This window comes from Gopherus evgoodei, chromosome 6 (genome assembly GCF_007399415.2).
Source record: "Gopherus evgoodei ecotype Sinaloan lineage chromosome 6, rGopEvg1_v1.p, whole genome shotgun sequence".
Classification (NCBI taxonomy): domain Eukaryota; kingdom Metazoa; phylum Chordata; order Testudines; family Testudinidae; genus Gopherus; species Gopherus evgoodei.
In genome coordinates, this window is record NC_044327.1 from 130,712,830 (window position 1) to 130,731,777 (window position 18,948).

Here is an 18,948-nt window from a genome sequence, read left to right on the forward strand (position 1 = left end):
TATGCCCTGTTAGCATATAGGATTGTCTGTCAGCCTGTCTGTTAGCATATAGGATTGTCTGTCAGAATTTTGGGTTTGACTTTTTGATACTTTTATATCTTATACCAGGGGTCAGCAACCTTTCAGAAGTGGTGTGCCGAGTCTTCATTTATTCATTCTAATTTAAGGTTTTGCGTGCCAGTAATATATTTTAATGTTTTTAGAATGCCTAAATCCTTTTGTGCATTCAGGCCTTAGTCCAGTCACATGTGTCCATTCTCAAGTGATGGGGACCGCTACTGCTTTCCCTAGGATGTAGGTGGGATTATTAAATAGAGCAAGATGGATACCCCATCACAAAAGCTTGCAGTCTAGCAAGAGAAAGGATAGTTTAGTGCAGGGGTCGGCAACCTTTCAGAAGTGCTGTGCCGAGTTTTCATTTATTCACTCTAATTTAAGGTTTTGCGTGCCAGTAAAACATTTTAATGTTTTTAGAAGGTCTCTTTCTATAAGTCTATAATATATAACTAAACTATTGTTGTATTTAAAGTAAATAAAGTTTTTAAAATGTTTAAGAAGCTTCATTTAAAATTAAATTAAATGCAGAGTCCCCCAGACTGGTGGCCAGGACCCGGACAGTGTGCGTGCCACTAAAACTCAGCTCTCTTGCCATAGGTTGCCTACCCATGTCTTATACTAATATGTGTGAATAACAATGAACAAAGACACTGCGTGTTGCATTTCCTACAACCAGATGGGGCTTTCCGTACAATGGGAAGAGATATGAGATAGACCAGTTAAAGTGTTACTGGGCATGGTGGGAATGTAATATATGAGTGCACACTCAACTCCTTATCTGAAAGGAAGGTCAGGCTACCAATTTGGAGGGGCAAGGTGGGGACAGGTTGGGGGGGGGAAGTAAAACACTAGAAGACCAGAAAAATGCCTGCCCCTGACCAGAGCACAACCTCACTCCTTACCCCTCCCATCCCAAAAGAAGTTGGATGAAGACCCCACTCATGACCCTCCAGAATGGACCATGACCATAAGTTATAAGGGGTGTGACTAGGGGCGTGCATTGCAGGTATATTTGGACCTGTTGAGGAGGAATGGGAGTGGGAAGAGGAATGATAATGGGAATGGGAAAATGGAGGACTGGGAATAGGGACACGGGCAAGGCTCTGCAGCGTCAGAGCTGGGAAGGTGGACAAGGGTAAATGCTCTGTGGCATCAGAGCTGGGAACAGAACACTGGGAAGACGGGGCTCCATTGGTGTGCAGAGCTAGGGGTTGGCATATAGAACTGTAGTTGGGAGAAGGGAAGGTGAAAACTCTATCAGCGTATAAAGATAAGCCAGACTAGTGTGAAGATCTTCAGAATATGTTTGCTTGGACCTAAACCCCAATAAACATCCCAGTGCCTGCACTTTGGACTTCTGGCCTTTTACTCTCTGTCTGCATGACAAGTACCAGGGGAGAGCATGAAGGGAAAGCCCTCTAACATGCCCCATTAGTTGTCTCTTTAATATAGGCTTTATTGACTTTCTATACTGCTCTTTTTTATCAGAGTGTCATGTGGGACTAATGCCTTACAGCAGTCCACGTGTACTATGTCAGTACAGTTACCTTTATCAACCAGACTTGTGATCTCATGAAAAAAATCGAGTTTGTTTAACAAGATCCGTTTTCCATAAAGCTGTGTTAATTGGCATTAATTATGCTATTATCTCTTCATTCTTTACTGACTGCATTCCATATCAGCCTTTACATAACATTGCCCCATATCACTGTCCAACTAACCAGCCTATAGTTTCCTACGTCAGCCTGTTATTCTTTATCAATCTTGGTACAACGTTAGCTTTTTCTCAGGCCTCGTAAACTTTCCCGTGTACCAAGATTTGTTAAAAATCAAAGTTAATGGTTCAGAGAACTCCTTGGCCACTTCTTTTAATACTCTTGGATGAAAATTCGCTGGTCCTGCAAATTTAAACATATTTAACTTTGATCATTGCTGTGCATCCTCCCTAGTAACTGATGGAATAGAGATGTATTTTATTATCACTTTAAGATATGAATACATCATCTTGCTTCTTTCCAAATGCAGAGCAGAAATATTTCTTACCTATATAGCTATTGCACCAAGAGATGGTAAAATTCCAGCACAAGATTAAATATTCCAAAAGTCATCCAACTCCATTAGACACTGAAAAATAGCCGAAATGATGTCCTTGGTCTTCAGACATACTCCATTACTGAGGACTTCAGTAGCCATAAATCACATTATAATACAATGCCTTCAAATACACATGTACATTATAGAGCTACTTTCATACAAAGTGTATCCTGAAATTCTTTACAGTGCTAAAAAATTGCAAGACAGCAACTAGTGCATGGTTTAAGGAACATGGCCAGCTAAAGACCTTGCAGAATAATTAAACCCTCCATTCATCGATAGGACTAATAAACGAGGGCAGAGAGAAATTAAGGGACATCAGTAAATAGAAGAGATGAGAAATGAAAGGGGCTGAGGTAATGCGGAGGCGGAGGGGACAGGCTGCAGAGGGGCAGGCTCTGACACTGACACAAGAAGCTGTTTTGAGGCAGACTATTTCCTCCCCCACAGAAAATTCTTCCCATTTTGGTGCCTCACAATTTGGCGGCTTTAGCAATCAAAGTAAGGCACGTTCTGAGACAGACCAAGGGCAAAGCGATGCACTTTCTCCCCAGCGGTGGGCCAGCAGCCAGACAATTGCATGTTATTATTCTTCATTATTATTTACTTTTTGTAAAGAGCTGTCAGAACGTTAGGAGCAGTATATCTTCACTCAGGGCACATTGTCCCCTAAGCAGGGTTTTCTCATCCAGGGCACGGGAAACTCCCTGAGTTTGTACTGCAGGGAGAGCCCACCTAAATGTGGGCAGGCAAGGATTGATGTGCTCTCCCCTGGGGAATGGGGAGGGTTTATCCCCCTAAACCCATGGATCTCCTGAAATCCAGGTGAACTTGCAGAGATGCAGCAGAGGGCCAGTGATGGAAGGACGGGCGAGTGATTGGAATGTTACCCTGGTTCATTTCCCTGCTTTGCCACAGACTTCCTGTGTGACCTTGGGCAAGTCACTTAGTTGCTCTCTGAACCCTCATACATAACATGAGGATAACCGTACTTTCCTCTTTCATGGGGGTGCTGTATGGATAATACATGACAATTGTGAGGTTCTCAGATACTAGAGTAATGGGGGCCATATAAGGACTTAAGACAGGTAGGGTACCCTGCTACCTGTGCCAGCCCTACAGTGCAGGAGATATGCTTCTCTGGGTCTCCCCTTCGCTGAGTGGTGGGAAACTGGCTCTAGTTAACATTGGCATGGTCAGCATGACATTGGTTATTGTGTTTTTAAAAGTGAGCACCTAATTTTCATGTGCAATTACCACCACAGCATGCACAAGTCAGGTAGTTGCTCATGTAAATGGGCAGTTATGCGTCCAATAGGTCACTTGTGTGTGCAATATACACCAATCATGCATTCAGTGATGTTAACTGCATGTGCAAATAAAGCACCCAATTACATGCACATTTTTGCCTGCAGTTTTAAAAGTCCTTGTGCAGCTGGCTCAATCCACCCTCCACTTGGGTCAGGGAAAGGTCAGCAGTAGCCAGTAGCCATGCACTGTCCTTAACCTTCCCTCATTTTTTACATCTAGTTTTCTTGACCCCTGACCTGTTATTTTCTCAGAGCAAATCTAGACACATGGAATGGCAGCCTATATATATATATATATATCTTTCCTTATTATTCTTAATTAATTATCAATAAATAACATTCAGCCATACCTTTTGGATGGTACATAATAGACGCTAAATACCACACAGGCCTAATTTTTCAAAAGTGACTAGTGATTTTCATTGCCTCATTTTGCTGCATGCCCAGCTTAAGAGACGAAAAAGTGGCCTGATTTTTTAATGTCTCAGCATCTTTATGAAAATAAGGGTCCTGTCAGGTGTCTTAAGTTGAGCACCCAAAATCACTCATCACTTCTGAAATTTGGGCCACTGTAAAGAGGTTACAGTCTGGTCAGATGCAGAACATGAAGACAGCAAATGAAAGGGAGAAAGGAAGAAAGAAGCAAAAGGGAAGAACCACAAAAATCAAAAACAAAAAATTATGTGACTATCTGGGTTTATTTTCCTAAACAAAAGTACTTGTCTGGACTGTGGTAGTCATTCTGTGCTAATGAAATATACAACAGTTGGACCTCATGATTCAGCCGTGTGATTTGAAGCTGCAAGGTTTCTGAGTGTGGGTTTCCTGTGAGTATTCCATTAAAAGGACAATAGATGTGCATCTGCTCAGTGGCAGAAAGTGTGGTCGTTTGGTCATCTAGGATTGATGTAGAACACTATTTGGACAGTCCTGACTATGGTAGCTCTGTGCTTTTAGTCATCTAGATGATGCCGTCCATTTAGCACTGATGGAAGGAATTTAGCATGGGACCCTCCAACGAGCTATTGTATTTTGTGGACAGCATGCAATTACTTGATCATTTTCTATTGACCGACAGTGGAGCTTTGAGCTGATTGGTTATGGGATGCATGGTCAGAAGACATGGGTTGTGTTCCTGGTTCTGTCGCTGGCCTGCTGTATGCTATTGGGCAAGTCACATTGCCACTGTGTTCCAGTCTGTCTTGTCTATTTCGACTGTAAGCCCTTGGGGGCAGGGGACGGTTTATGATTACGAGTAGTTACAGCACCCTGTAGAGCGAGTCCCTGGTCTCAGCTGGGGTATCTAGGTGCTACTGTGATAAATATCCAATCCCAAACCTTCCTGAACTACCAGAGTTGCTTCCCACTTCCAGTGAGCTGCTACCTCCTCACCTGTGAATCAAACATATTATTAGGGAGAGGCAAAGGGAACAAAAGAGGACAACGGGTTCCAGTTCCCATTTACTTCTGACAACCATCTACAATAAGTTAACAACCATTGTTTTCTGGTGTGGCTGTCAGAAAAGTGTGTGGGATGAATTATCTACATATTGGGCATTATTTCAACCCAAATAGCTTTTGACTTTAGCTGGACTCAGCCGGTTCAAGTTAGCCACTGATGTCACATGGGAAAAGTCAGAACATACTCAACAGGGGACTGGAGTGAAGAGAAGTGTCACCAAGATCAGTCTGAAGCTGTGGACCACCTCATGACGAAACAGAGACACTCCTTGGGAAAGAAAGAACATGGAGCTGGAGAACAGGAAGGTTACATTTTTTTTGCCCACACACAAAGTGCAGCCATTTGCTTTCAGTCTAAAACCACTTTGATCTGAGGCTAAAGGCTGCTGTCTCTGTCTCTGCACACAGAGTTCTTAAAAATGCTTGGTTGTGATACACGGAAAACAAAGGGACGTAAATCAAATTGGGGTCACTATTTTTTTTATAGTGACTCATTCATGGTTTGGTTTTTAAAGCACTTTTAACCATGAGATAAACAATTTCTTAGACACAAGATGTTCTTCTGACAGAGAACAGCTAAGGGCTGCTTACATTATGACTAAGCTTTCTCCAGAGGCCATCCCAGCACCAAGAAATTAAGGGCAACAGAATATTTCCCGAGCTGCCCAGACTTGGATTAGATTCTTGGCAGTTCCCAGCTCAGTGGTAGTATGTGCAGAACTTGCATCTGCTGATGGAAGACACTTCCAGCACTGGAAGGAAAAAAGGACAAACACTGGTCATTGGCTCATTGGTATGACAAACCCAGGAACAACAGTAAATGAAGATGGAAAAGGCCTGCTAAGAAATCCAGTCCATTCCTTAGCCAGTGTAGCACGGGCCCTTGCAGAATGTTTCCTTCACAACTTTGGTTCTCATTTTAGCTTCCTGTTTCTCTTTGTTGGAAATATTAAGGTAACACAATCATGCTCCAGAAATCACTTGAGTTCCTGCCTACAGAGTGCAAGAAAATGAAGGTCTTAAGGGAGCGGCCATCCCTGGAGCAATATGCTTACAAAGAACTGCAGAAATCTCCTGGAAGTTATCCACGCTGAATGAATCGGCTCTGCTGAGAGAGTGGATATGTTCTGTATTTTTCTTTCCTACTCAGCTCATTGCAGCGAATTTAGTGTGGTTGACAAGAGTGGCAAGCCTGAGAGACTGAAGTCCTCTCTTAGCCACAAAACAGACACAGCTTGAGCAATGAGAAGTACAAGCCACCCCCAAATGTCACCCTGACGATGTTACAGCTATGTCCTGGAAGGTTCATCTGTAGGCATGAGTTCGGTCACTCTCCATTTCCATTCCATCCTCAGCTTCTCTGCTGAGATCTCTAGCAATGGGACTGGTTTGGGTTTGGGCCTATCTCTAATAGCAACTGAGCGATGTCTCATTGTTTGTATGGCAACATACATATTGGACTTGATCCTGCCCTGTGCAGTCACTAAGCCTTGTGCTGAGCAGGAAGCCCGGAGGATCACGTGCTGAAGAGAGCCTGCTGCGATGGCCGCCATGGTAATCCAGACTAGCAGAAGGAGTGCAACCTAGGAGTGGCCCTAGATAGGCAAGAGGCTCCTTTGCGGGTTGATGATTATGCCTGAGGCTGTATCTCCTCACACCACCCATTTTCCTTGCACCCTGTCACTAAGGGAACAGGCACACAAGACTTTGAGACTTACCATACAACCACTGAGGACTGGGCTGAATGCTTATCCTGACTCATGCCCACACAGGGCCATCATCTAATCTGGTGCTTGTCAGCACCTTGCAAAGACCTACAGGATCAAGGCTGAATTTTTCTGGGGAGCCAAGCAGCCTTCAAGTACACCTCTGACATAGCCATGTGATCTGCTCTTCCCCATTCTCCTCACTCCCCATCTGGGGTGGTTTAAATGAAAGAGCAGTCAGGAAGCAACCTTCTTAGAGCCCCACGGCGATGCAACCCATCCAAGACCATGTTTCTGTGGTGGGAAAGGCATGCTGTGCCCTGAGAGCACCTAAGAGTTGCAGCTTTCTGCAGCCTGAAGCGGCAGCCAGAGGAAGAAATGGGGGATTGGGAAAATCCAGCTCCTCATTATTCTGTCCTTTTTGCTGCCCACTGTTCATGTCACAGTCAGGGCAGGAGAGGGGGGTCAGGAGAAGCCATGGACTTTGTTGTTGACAACTTTTTGGAAGTGCAGTGCAAAACAGGGAGGCATGGATCAGTGTTCACATCGCACTCCCCGTCAGTACCCAGTCTGGGCCGGGCTAATGATCCAACCAGCGGATCAAATTTGGTGATGAATCCTGATCACGTGCCACTTGAGGCACGTTGCACATATGCTAAGAAGAAGTGCAGAACAAGGGAGATTAAACACCCCAAGCTGCAGTCCTAGCAAATTTCTTGATCCTTCACTACCTTGGTAAATCATTTATTAGAGCAGCCTTTTTACATAATCCCTGAAAAAAAACATAAAATAGATTTATCACAAAATCTTGTCCTCCTACCAACCATCTACAGACTGGTACATATATTTCTCTGATTATTAATTAACTGATGCACAGAAACTGCTTTAAGCTTTTTAACCTCTCCGTCTCTTTCTTTGTTCTTCAAGAGTGGAGACCACAACGCAGAGGAGATGTTAAAAATAGGGGGTGTTACCGGAATGGGTGGTGCATTAAAGTTGTGCTTTAAAATCAATAGCAGAAGACCCCAGAATTAAAGACATTCAGTAAAATGTTTAAGTTGTATTTTTGTGCAAAATTGTCCTCTTAGTGATGCCAGTATAAAACTGGAGTAGATCTGCTGAAGTTGGTGGAGTGACTCTGGATTCACCCTTGAATAATGGAGAGCAAAATGTTGCTCATTGTCTTTATCCTGCTTGCAAAGTCTCCTTAGAAGAAAAATGGCATGAGGTGGCAGTTATCTAATCCACTAGCAGGCATCTGACCTGAAAAGAGAAAAGGATTTGCACTGTAGTCACTGCTGTCTGACAATCGATTGCCTAGCACTGTGGCATCTCAGTTTTCAAGTTGAACCGGAGCATCTCTGCTCTTTGGAGTCCAGGTAACTGCCTTACCAGCCTGCAAAGCATTTCCCAGGAATAATACAGGGTGTGTAGAGCTGAATGTATCAGAGCCTCCAAGGCACATCAGGCCACTCACGGCCAAAACGATCACCTTCAGCCTGGAGACGCTGGCTCTCTGCTCCTGGGAAATACCACACCAGCTGCTGGCTAGCAGAGCATTTTTCGTGCCATGATGAAAGAAGTCTGAAAAAAGGACATTCTAAAGAGCCTAAGCCTGGCCCAGGGTACATACCCAATACCAAAGAACATCCAGGTACCTCTCCCTGCTTTTCTTCCCTAACATGGTGAGTGTTACAACATGGTGAGTGACCACCTTTTCTATCATCTTTGGAAGTGCCACCTGTTATAATTTGGTATTCCATGTGGTGATGCACAGAGTAGTCACCCTTAGATATCCCCTGTAAAAGCTATGGCTTAGTAGCACCATCATAAGTCTTTGAGCTTGTCCAGAATAGAGAAACTGTCGGTGAAGTAACTACATCAGTGTCGTTACTCCAGTGTAAAGCTCTAGCATAGATGTACTGGTACAAAACAAATCCCACTAAATCCCACTGCCTCTGTAGAAAAGCAGCACAATAGAGCATCTTGCTGACACGCAGCTGGAGTTTCTTGTCTTTGAGAGTTTAAATCCCACCTGTGGCACCACCTTCAGGAGTGCCTAACCAGGCATCCACTAATTAGCACCCCTGTAACATCATGATGTAAGTCCTAGACAGATGGGTCCTGGGCTGTGGAAAAGGTGGGCACACAGTATTTTGCAAGGGAGACAGCTGGGGGGATGGAACCCCACATTCAGAAGTAGGTCAGCACATGACTGTTGGTAGTTACCCAGCTGAAACCAGCCCATCTCTGAATGAGGCATGTTCTTCTCATGACTGGAGTAAAAGCCTTGAGAGTCTAGAAGAGAGTTGGGGGAAAACAGCTCTTATTAAGAGCTGCATTCAAAGACATGGGCCAGGTGAATAGCAATTTCAACTTGGGGATCTTGGGAAATACACCCACTGGAGCTCCCAGGGCCTGCTCCTGCTCCACTGAAGTCCATGGGAGCTTTGCTAGCTCCTTCATTGGCAGCAGGATCAGGGCCCTATTGAGTGACAAGTCAGTCAACCAATCAAACACAACCTAGGATCATCACATTATCAGACCTCGTATTGGCTGATCCATGAGCCCAGGAGCAGGATAATTGTTATCTAACAAAACATCCAAGATCTGATTGACTCTTTCATGAGTTTCACCTACCATCGTGCTCCAGTTTTCTGCCAAGAAAATGAGACCTACCATGTGAGGCAAGCAAAGGTCTTTGCTCTCATCTTCACCAATGCAATACCAGAACACCCCTCGTCTGTGCTATGCTCTAAGGACAACTCCACAAAGACCTGATTACTGACTTCAGCGCGGAGGAAGAGAGCCCAGGTTACTTCCATGTGCTGACCCAGCATTACCACTTGAAGATGTGACTACCACACTGACTTAGGATATCGTCTCACCTTGATGTAACCCGTAACTTCATTTCCTGGCCTCTCACAGAGCTGCATTAACAGCCAAAGGCAGAGCATGAGGGTTTAAGACTGGTTTGTGTGTGTGCATCTGTATGTGATTCATGAAAGAACTCAGTCCTGTAGCGTGTGAGCCTTGCTGATAACCTGGGATTAGATCAGACACTGATGAGGACTCCGAGCATATGGAGGTGCAGGGCTGCGAACCAAGTTCCATTGCATTGTCAGGGGCAGGCATGCGTCTGTCAGAAGGGCTCAGCCTTAGCTTTTGGGGGTTCTAAAACTGCTCCTTTGCTCACCTTATTTGTCAGCAGACCCTGGACTCCGAGGGATGGTTGTGCTGCCAGAGCCCTGTGTAGGAGGATGACCACAGAGGGCTAAAAGGTTTTGTCTGAAGCACAGGCTGTTGTTCCACAGCATCCATGCACAGACCCAGGGGAGGTGGTCATCACGTGAGGATGCTCACTGCTGGAGCATGAGGGACATTTCTTGCATGTTGCGGTGCCTCATGCTTCTCTGAACAGTACAGTCACCAGCTAAATGCACACTCGGACGGGAGGACAGAACTCCCAGCAGTCTTCAGAAGCATGGGTTTCTGTTGCTAGATCTAAAGTAGGACCCCAAGTAGTAGCTAATCCCGTTAGCATCCATGTTGTTATAATGGCCTCCAGCCATTGGGGGTGAGGCCACGATGACAAGCTCCACCCTCCGCCACTAAAAAATAATAAATAAGACTCATTTCCAAGTATGCAAACTAATGTGGCTTTTCCAGCACACTATGGACTTGTGCTAGTGGCATCTCCACTCGGACTCTGTCTCAACATGCTGGGAACTGACCTGCCCTCACTCGTCTGGTCCCAAAGTGGTCCCCTGAGCCGCTTATAATTGCCCCATTTACATGTCCTGTCACTAAGGGTGATCCCATCCCAGAGAGCTCTACATGCCTGCTCGCACAGCGCAGTGCTGTCCAGCTGCTGTGCAAAGTAACCCGAGCTACGCATGTAACCCCCATTAGGGAAGTGGGGGTGTTTGCCTCCCTCAAAGGTGTGAATAAGAGTCCACTGCTGCTAGGAGTTAATGGAGCTGCTCCTTCACTTCAAGTGGTAACTGTTCAAGGTTTTAGTGCTGATGGTCTAGGGTATGAGCCAGCTCAGGTTGGCCTGGGAAGGTCATTGGGTTTCCCCCGTATTTAATTTGGCATTATAAGCAAGTAGTTATGGACATATCAAGTTCCCTCATTTATAAATGCAGCGGGGAGAGGAGAAGGCGCTGCAGAGAAGATAAGAGGGAAATATCAAGGGTGGTAGAAGCAGATTTACCCCAGCCTTGGGAGAGAGACACACAGAATAAGTGCCTTGAAAATGACTCATGACAAGTGCCAACTCGCAGTTAGAGCTGGCCTGGCCTCAGAGCTGCGTGCATTAATGCTGGGGTGCAAACACTCAGGACCCTGGACGTTGTGTGGTGTGATGTCTGGAACTGCTTTTGGATCCGACACTGTGATCTGTAACAACCCACCCCATTGGCAACCATCTTCCCCTCACCCTCCCTCCTACCCACCTCCCCAAGCCTTTCCTCGCCCCCACCCCACGTTCATTCTTGCATGGTCTTGCATGTAGTTCTGCAGCCCTCTTCAGTTCATTAAACCCCCTGCATTGCCTCGTGTTTTGACAGGGTTTGTGAGTTTTGACAACCCCGCCAGTGCCCAGGCTGCCATCCAGGCTATGAATGGTTTCCAGATTGGCATGAAGAGGCTGAAGGTGCAGCTGAAGAGGCCGAAGGATGCTAACCGCCCCTACTGAAGAGTTGTGGGAACCGCTGGATACACATGACTAGCACAGGTAACTGCACGGGCGAGGGGATGTCACTTGTTGTCGTACAGAGTCTGTGTTGTGGACCCTAAAGATTAGTTCTGCTATTCTCTGGCTTCTATCTTTTCCACTAGACCTCTGGCTAGAGCCGACACACATACACACGCACACACACACACACACACGGAACTGGTTGTGTGTGCACTTTGGTAGAAAGAGAGGCAGAAAGAGGCTAAATGGGGGAAGGGACAATTTTCTCCTCCCGGTGGCATCATGTGACTGTGATGAGTCTTTCTGACCACTAGGGAGGCTAGAAGTTGTTCCCATCACCTGCTCAGCCATAGAAAGGATTCTGAGGCCAAAGAAGGCCTGTAATTAAGAGATGGAAATCAGGCTGCAGCTTAATGCCAGGCAGTTAGACCAGTCTGGCGTATAGAGCAGTAGCTCCGTGTTACAAATGTTCCAAAGCATTCTTCATATAGTATAGTTCATACCCAGTTTCATCTCAGCATGACAAGTTCCTGGAAATAGGTCTCCTTGACACCTAAATATCCCCTAATATCCTCCTTGCTAAACTAGAGAAATGGATAAAGGAATTAATGCTCATGTTCTCACTCAGCTTCTGTTAATTCCTTACTTGGATAAAACTCCCACTGAAGCCAACAGGAGCTTTGCTGGAGTGAGGACTTGGTTAAAAACGGAACAATGACGTCAAGCTTAGCCTCATGGACAGTAAATTGTTTGCTGTTGGGAGGCAGCAAACTTGGTACTCTAAGGGAATTTCTAAGTACATACAGCAGTGCCCAAAATATCAGCACAACTCACTTGTTTTGGTGGAATTTAAGCCTGCCCCTTGCAGAAAAATGGAGTCTAGGCTTTGGGTAAACTTTTCAAAAGATCCTAAGTGTCCCATTTTCAAAAGTCATGTAGGATATGTCTACACTGCCTGGTAAACATGGATCTATGGGACCCAGGCTAGTGGACTGTCCTCTTCCAAGCCTGCACGTGGTCATCCACTTCGCATTGTAAACTTGGATTTACAACTGCTGGACCCGGGGGTCTCAGAGCCATGTTAACACCTCCACACTGCCCTAAGCAGACCTTCTGGCTTGAGCTGTGTCCACTCAGGCATGGACCTAAGTTACAGCAGGACTTGGGTTCTGAACCACCCCCTCAGTGGAGGTTATATGACTTGGGTCCTGAGTGCTTGCTGACCTGAGTTAGACTAATTTGTGTGTGTATGGATGCAGGGCTTGGGTTCAAACCTGAGTCAGAACCCAGGCTTAGGTTTCATCTACACAGGGATAAAAAAAAACCAGCTGGCCCGGGTCAGCTGACATGGAATTGGGCCATGGGGCTAAAAATTGATGTGTAGACATTCAGGCTTGGCCTGGAGACTGAGCTCTGGGACCCTGTGAGTGAGGAGTCCCATAGCTTGGGATCCAGCCTGAGCCCAGATGTCTGCCAGCAATTTTTAGCCTCATAGCCCAGTCCCCACGAGCCTGAGTCAGCTGACCTGAGTCAACGGTGGCCATGCTGCAGGGCTCTTATCCCTGTATCACCATACCCCAGTGTGCAGTGTAGCTATACCCATACGTGCTGAGAATTTTTAATGTGACGGAGGCTTCTAAGACCAAGATCCTCAAGGGTATTTGGGCACCTAATTCCCATTTATTTATTTCAGTGGGAGTTAGGCACCTAAATATAGAAGGATCTGAGCCATACGTGGTTTTTGAAAATGGGAAGTAGATCCTAAATCACTTAGGTGCTTTTGAAAATTTATACATTCTGTCCCTGCAACAGCTGGTTCTCATCTCCAATGCAAAGTGATGCCATTACTACACTAATAGTGCCCTACCATTTAGCTACCGAGGGTGAAACGCATGCTGATAGGTGGTGCAGAAGCAGTCAGCCTAGTGCTGCATTGGTAGAACACTGGTATTTCTGATGGCGACTGCATAGCATGGTGGCATTGAGACATCACTGATGATAGTTCAGTTCCTATCTTCAAAAGCCAGAGGCATCCCTTTCCAAAAAGGGCATGGCATGGTGTATGGTTTAGCAAGTTACAGTGTGTCAGCACACAGTAAGGTAGAAACCATTGTCCTCAATCTGGTGAGTGGATATTGCTCTTCTTCCTGATGACCGTCCATATCTCTACTCAGCCTCTCTCCTGCTGGTCCCAAAATGTTATGCATTGGCTGGTTTCCCAGTTCCTAGGAAAATATATATGGATGAGTGGCTTATTATGGAGATGGGGTAGCCAGCCATTCCATAGTTAAAGCTATATGCAAGTTCTGTTAGAAGGCCAGTACCAGAGATGTACCTGGACTGCAAAGATTCGTTTTGGATTTCCAAACTTTTCCAACATTTGGGGGTTTGAGGATTTAAGATTTTGATTCAGGCCATCACAGAATTAGAGGTCATCCATCATTTGCCCAGATTTGACCTTCCCCAAACTTCCAGGGTGTTCTAGTCCCAGTTTCCCATCTTTAATTGATATGCAGAGTATCACTGAAAGTACCTGATTCTAATCTTCGTGGCAAAACTCTGTTCCCTCTACAATCAATGCACTGGAGGCAAGACATGAAGTGGATTAAAGAACTCCCTCTCCATAAATGCATTAGTTGAACATGTTAATTTCACACTGATCATTTGACTCTCTCAGAGCGATAATGGCTCAAGAAAAATGCAGTCTCAGTAATCTAGGATCTCCTTTGTATACATTTAGACACAGATGATAGCCAAAGTATTCTTCCACCCTTTTTAAAATACCTTTTCTTTTCCTTGCTTATGACAAGGCCTCTTGGAAGCTTGAAACTGAAATATGTTTCCATATCCAAATGCTTTTTTGCTTCATCATCCTGTGCACATGCTGGCTTCTTATTGCAGGTGCTGGAGGCATGCAGGCTAATTTCTTAACACAGTACACCCGTGCTCCTAAGACATTTTCCATTGCATCGAAGAGATTTAGGAGTGCAGGTGCCGCTGAGTTTTGAAAATCTCGCCTTGAATGCTGAGCGCTGCACTCTGGCTTAGAATTGTAGGGTATCTCTGAGTGCTGAGCTGTACACACTTCTTTGTTATAGGTGAATCATGGGCCCCGGGCTGTACATGCTGGCTTGTTATTGTAGGGTGGCTCTTAAGCACACACTGGTTTGTCGTGATAAGACTAATCATGAGCGCTGAGCTGCATACATTGACTTATTATAAGAGGGCTGCTCCTGGGTATGGCAAGTGGTTTTTACTAATAAATTATACAAAAAGTAATTGTCTAGTCATGAGAAACAAGCTGGTGTCAGAAATCTGCTTGTCCTTCAGAGCTTATTTTCTGCCCTGGCTTCTGTGGAGCAGAAGCAACTATTCTGCACAGAGTATTCTAATTGCTGAGTACCTTAGCCTCCCAAGCAGTCCAGGTTTTAACTGAGCTTCTCTCAGGGTTTTCAGTAAAACAGTGTCAGCTGTTAGAATCATAGAATCATGGAATATCAGGGTTGGAAGGGACCTCAGGAGGTCATCTAGTCCCATCCCCTGCTCAAAGCAGGACCAATCTCCAACTAAATCATCCCAGCCAGGGCTTCGTTAAGCCTGATCTTAAAAACCTCTAAGGATGGAGATTCGACCATCTCCCTCGGGAACCCATTCCAGCGCCATCCAATCTGCTCCACCCTCTGCCTATAGCGCCTGTAATTATAGGGGTGTGTGGTGCCCAGCACAGTGGGGGCCTCATCCTGATTGGATGACTCCTAAATAAACAAACAACCATTATTTTCTAATTGCATCATTCCTTGGTGTACATGTTGACAGAGCTGAGGGCCAGCTCCGTTGTAGCAGGAGAAGTTTGCACTGGACAATTTAGGTGTAAAATTGCAAGTGTAACAGAAAGAAAAGCAGGTGCAGACATGAGTGACTTGCACCTGTGTCTGCCTCATATGCAGCTGTGGTTGAATTGCAGGTGGGCACAGGTGGAAAGGAAGGCTGCCTTTCTGAGAATGGGGCCCCCTGTGATCATTGAAGAAGTGCATCTTGGGGAGGGGTTGGAATGAAATGAAGGTGGTAGTTTGGCAAGCAAGAATGGGGAAGACCAGGAGCTGTCATGGAGACCAGGAGGTGTCGTGGAGATTCAGAGGCATTCAGATCCTGTTTTCAGCCCATCTCTGCTACAGGGGGAATAAGAGATACCATCAGTTAAGCATGCTCATTGGAGGTCAATCCGTATGTAGAAACAAGGTTCCTAAAGACATCCATGATGGGGACCAAAAGCCAGGGAGGCAAAGATAGATAGATACTGCAAAGGTAACCAACACACTGAACTGACAGAACATTATATAATAGCCTGGGTAACGGGTGTTTTCAGACTCAGTTCATTAAGATACTTAATTTTACACCTAGCTTTAAGCGCATAAGTCACCTCATTGACTTCAGTGCAGCTACACGTGCTTTAAATTGGGCATGTGCTTAAGAACCTTTCTGAATTGGCGCCTTTCCAGGGGAAACATTTGTTTTATTGGCCTCCTTTATGAAATCAGGAGGTTGCCAGAATACATGTGAGCTAAATCCAGCCTGATAGGATAACAGAAGAATCTTTTCTTTTTCCCCCTCCCCTCCAAAAAAAAAAAAATCCTCTCTTTCATTCTGGATTCATGTTTTATCTAATCTCCCTTTTATGACCCAGTTTGGTTTAGGCCACATTGATTTAAAGTCCTTGGTTTTCCTCACTAATGCTCTAAAGTAGCTGCCAAACACGAAAAAAAAAATTGCTGTGCTGTGGCAGATAAAATCACAAGCTGCAGTGAGCAAAACCCAGAAGGATTCATATGGCAGAATACTTCCAAAATGGCTGCCTTCTGTTCTCTCCTTTCTTTCTAATTACAAAAGGGTGTACCAAGAGGAAGAGGGGAAAGAAAGCAAAAGAAATAGAAGAGGATCATTTGAGGCCAAAATCAATATATTCTATTACAAATCTCCCCTTCGGAATGGGAGGCTGAGATACTTTCTGTGTCTGTCAGATAGTAAATGCATGAAATAATGAAAAAAATAAGTAGTAGAATCTGCTACTCACATGGGTGCCCATTCTTAGGAGCACCAGTGTACTGTAGATTACCGCAAAATTATAGGTGCAAATTACAGTACCTAAGGGACAAATGTATGAGCTAGAATATAACTCTACATAGCCATTGCTGGCACATTGATAATAGTGAGAGCAGTGTCTGCTCCATATTATCCAGCCACAGACATGTGGACACAGACTAGCCTCACCTGCACCTCCCATTGCCCTAGCCATAGTAAGTTAGGAGAAATAGTAACAGTTCAACACTGCCTAGAGGCCTGATCCTCAAGGTTACCATCACTCATAATTGCATCACAAATCTCACAATATTTGGTCTTAGGTAAAGCCCCAGCTCCGGGAGTCCTGTGATTATATGAGAATCTCCATTTTGGGGGATGGAGATTGTTCATTTGTTTGTTTGTTTGTGTGTTGGAGGGGTTGTATTGCTTTTAAGTACATTTCTAGCCCTCATAGTTGCAGAGAAAAGCTAGGAAACTTCAGCAGAGTGTACCCTACAGGCTTAGAAACCTGAAGACAAAGAAAAAGTACCCAAAATGTGTCATTGTAAAAAAAACTTATGATTTTTGAGGCCTGAGTTGCAATTTTTAATCACTTGAAGTTGGCAATACAGGAGACCCCAACTGAGATCAGGGCCCAGTTGTGCTAGGCTCTGTACAAATACATAGTAAGAGACCATTCCTGCCCCAAGAACTTACAGTCTAAATAGACAAGACAGACAAAGGGTGAGGAGAAAGGAAGTCTTGATATCCCCCGTATTATACCCATCACACTACAAGGTGAACCCATCAGACCTGCCATGTATCCTTTGTATGGACAGGGATGTCTCACTTAATTCACAGGCAGTTTTTAAAGTACAGCATCTTCCTCTTGTGAAGCAGGATTTTGCTCTCTGTTTTTTTCCATGGGATATTTTATATGTCACCAAGATTTGGGTTTTTTGTAAGTCTCCCTCATTCATACAGCCCTAGTGTAGCAGCCCTGTCAGGTCGCTAGTGGTGATACTCAGCTCTGTGTAAAGAACTAACACACAACCATTTTACCTCTTAAGTCCCAAATAAGACCAGGGTTGATTAATTGGTGCATAGGACTCATGCTGGCCCTCTGCACGGGGTGAATTTTACCCTAACTCAGCAAAGCAGTTACCCAGAGCTGTACATATGACTGGAGAATCTGTCCATTACCACAGCGTGGCTTCATTGTGGTGATTAATCATCAGCAAACTGTTATTGACCATCTTGTAGCCTCCTCTGCTGGGAATATTATTAATGCCCAAGATGAAAAGGGTTTGATTAGAGTGGGCCAGCCAGGAGTAACGCTGTGAAACTGAGCAAAAGTAAGTGTTGATGGAGTAGCAAGAAAAAACTTACCAATGCTGATACTGTGTTGGCAGTGGAGTAGTCTCCAGAGGGAAGTGAAGAAGAACCCTGTCAGCAAAGCATTGGCAAATGCACTGTTGGGATCATTCTGCCCCATCTGATATACCAGGGGAAATACAGATGGCTGGGACGGTTCAGACTCGCAAACTGTCTAGTTGATGCTTGTGGTCAGAGCTAAGGCAGAAAAGGGGGGCATTCTGCAGGAAACTTCAACTTTTTATCAAAAAACCAACACACCACCCCCCAACAAAATGTTTTGGTGTCCAGACAAAACTGTTCAGTTTTCACTTCTCCAGGAAAAACAGTTTGAGGAAAGCAGACGCTATCTGCAGAAATGTTTGTTTAGTCAAAAACCCAATTTTTCCACTGAAAAAAAGTTTTGATGGAAAATTTTTGACCAACTCTGTTTGTCACTTCAGATTACTTCAGTTGTAAAGAGGAGAGTGATAAATTGTTCTTCTTAACCCCAGAGGACAGGCCAAGAAGCAATGGGTGTAAATTGCGACAAGGGCAATTTAGGTTAGACATTAGGAAAAATTCCTAAGTGTCAGGATAGTTAAGCACCAGAACAAATTACCTAGGGAGGTTGTGGAATCTCCGTCATTGGAGGTTTTTAAGAGCAGGTTGGACAAACACCTGTAAGGGATGGTCTAAATAATATTAAATCCTGCCTCAGTGCTGGTGACTGGATCAGATGACCTCTTGAGTTTCCTTCCAGTCCTACAATTCTATGATTCCATGAAACTGCAGTTTTGACTGAATTTTCATTTGTCCAATCTACCTTTAAATGTCCCAAGTGATGAGGCTTGTACCACTTCCTTTAAGAGAGTATTCCACACTCTCATTGATCTTACAGCTGTTTGTTAGGACGTTAATCGTGATAATCCACCTAAATGTTGCTTAGTACAATCTAATCCCATTACTTGTAGTTATACCGTCTAGGCCCATAATAACCAATTCCTTTCCCTCCTGTACAGACTGTTATCTTATCCATCCCTTAGTCATCATTTAAGATTTGCCTAAATTACATAAAGTTGCACTGGTGTGATTATGTTAATGCAATAACTCCAATCTTAACGCAGTTGAGCAAAGCTTATTTCAATGAAGCTTCATTCGGAAAGGCCTAACATTGGGCATTGGAAAAACCTTAGATCAATGAAAATGT

At 44.7% G+C, this 18,948-nt stretch overlaps 1 protein-coding gene across 14 annotated transcripts in view; it reads left to right on the forward strand.

The window, feature by feature from the left end:
• CELF4 (CUGBP Elav-like family member 4) overlaps window positions 1-18,948 on the forward strand; it is an 885,136-nt gene that overhangs the window by 841,947 nt on the left and 24,241 nt on the right. For all 14 annotated transcript variants that reach the window (XM_030567118.1, XM_030567122.1, XM_030567119.1 and 11 more), the window contains exon 12: window positions 11,200-11,366. In XM_030567118.1, the coding sequence (XP_030422978.1) occupies window positions 11,200-11,327 (128 nt within the window). In that variant the 3' untranslated portion in view covers window positions 11,328-11,366. The remainder of the gene's footprint in view (window positions 1-11,199; window positions 11,367-18,948) is intronic.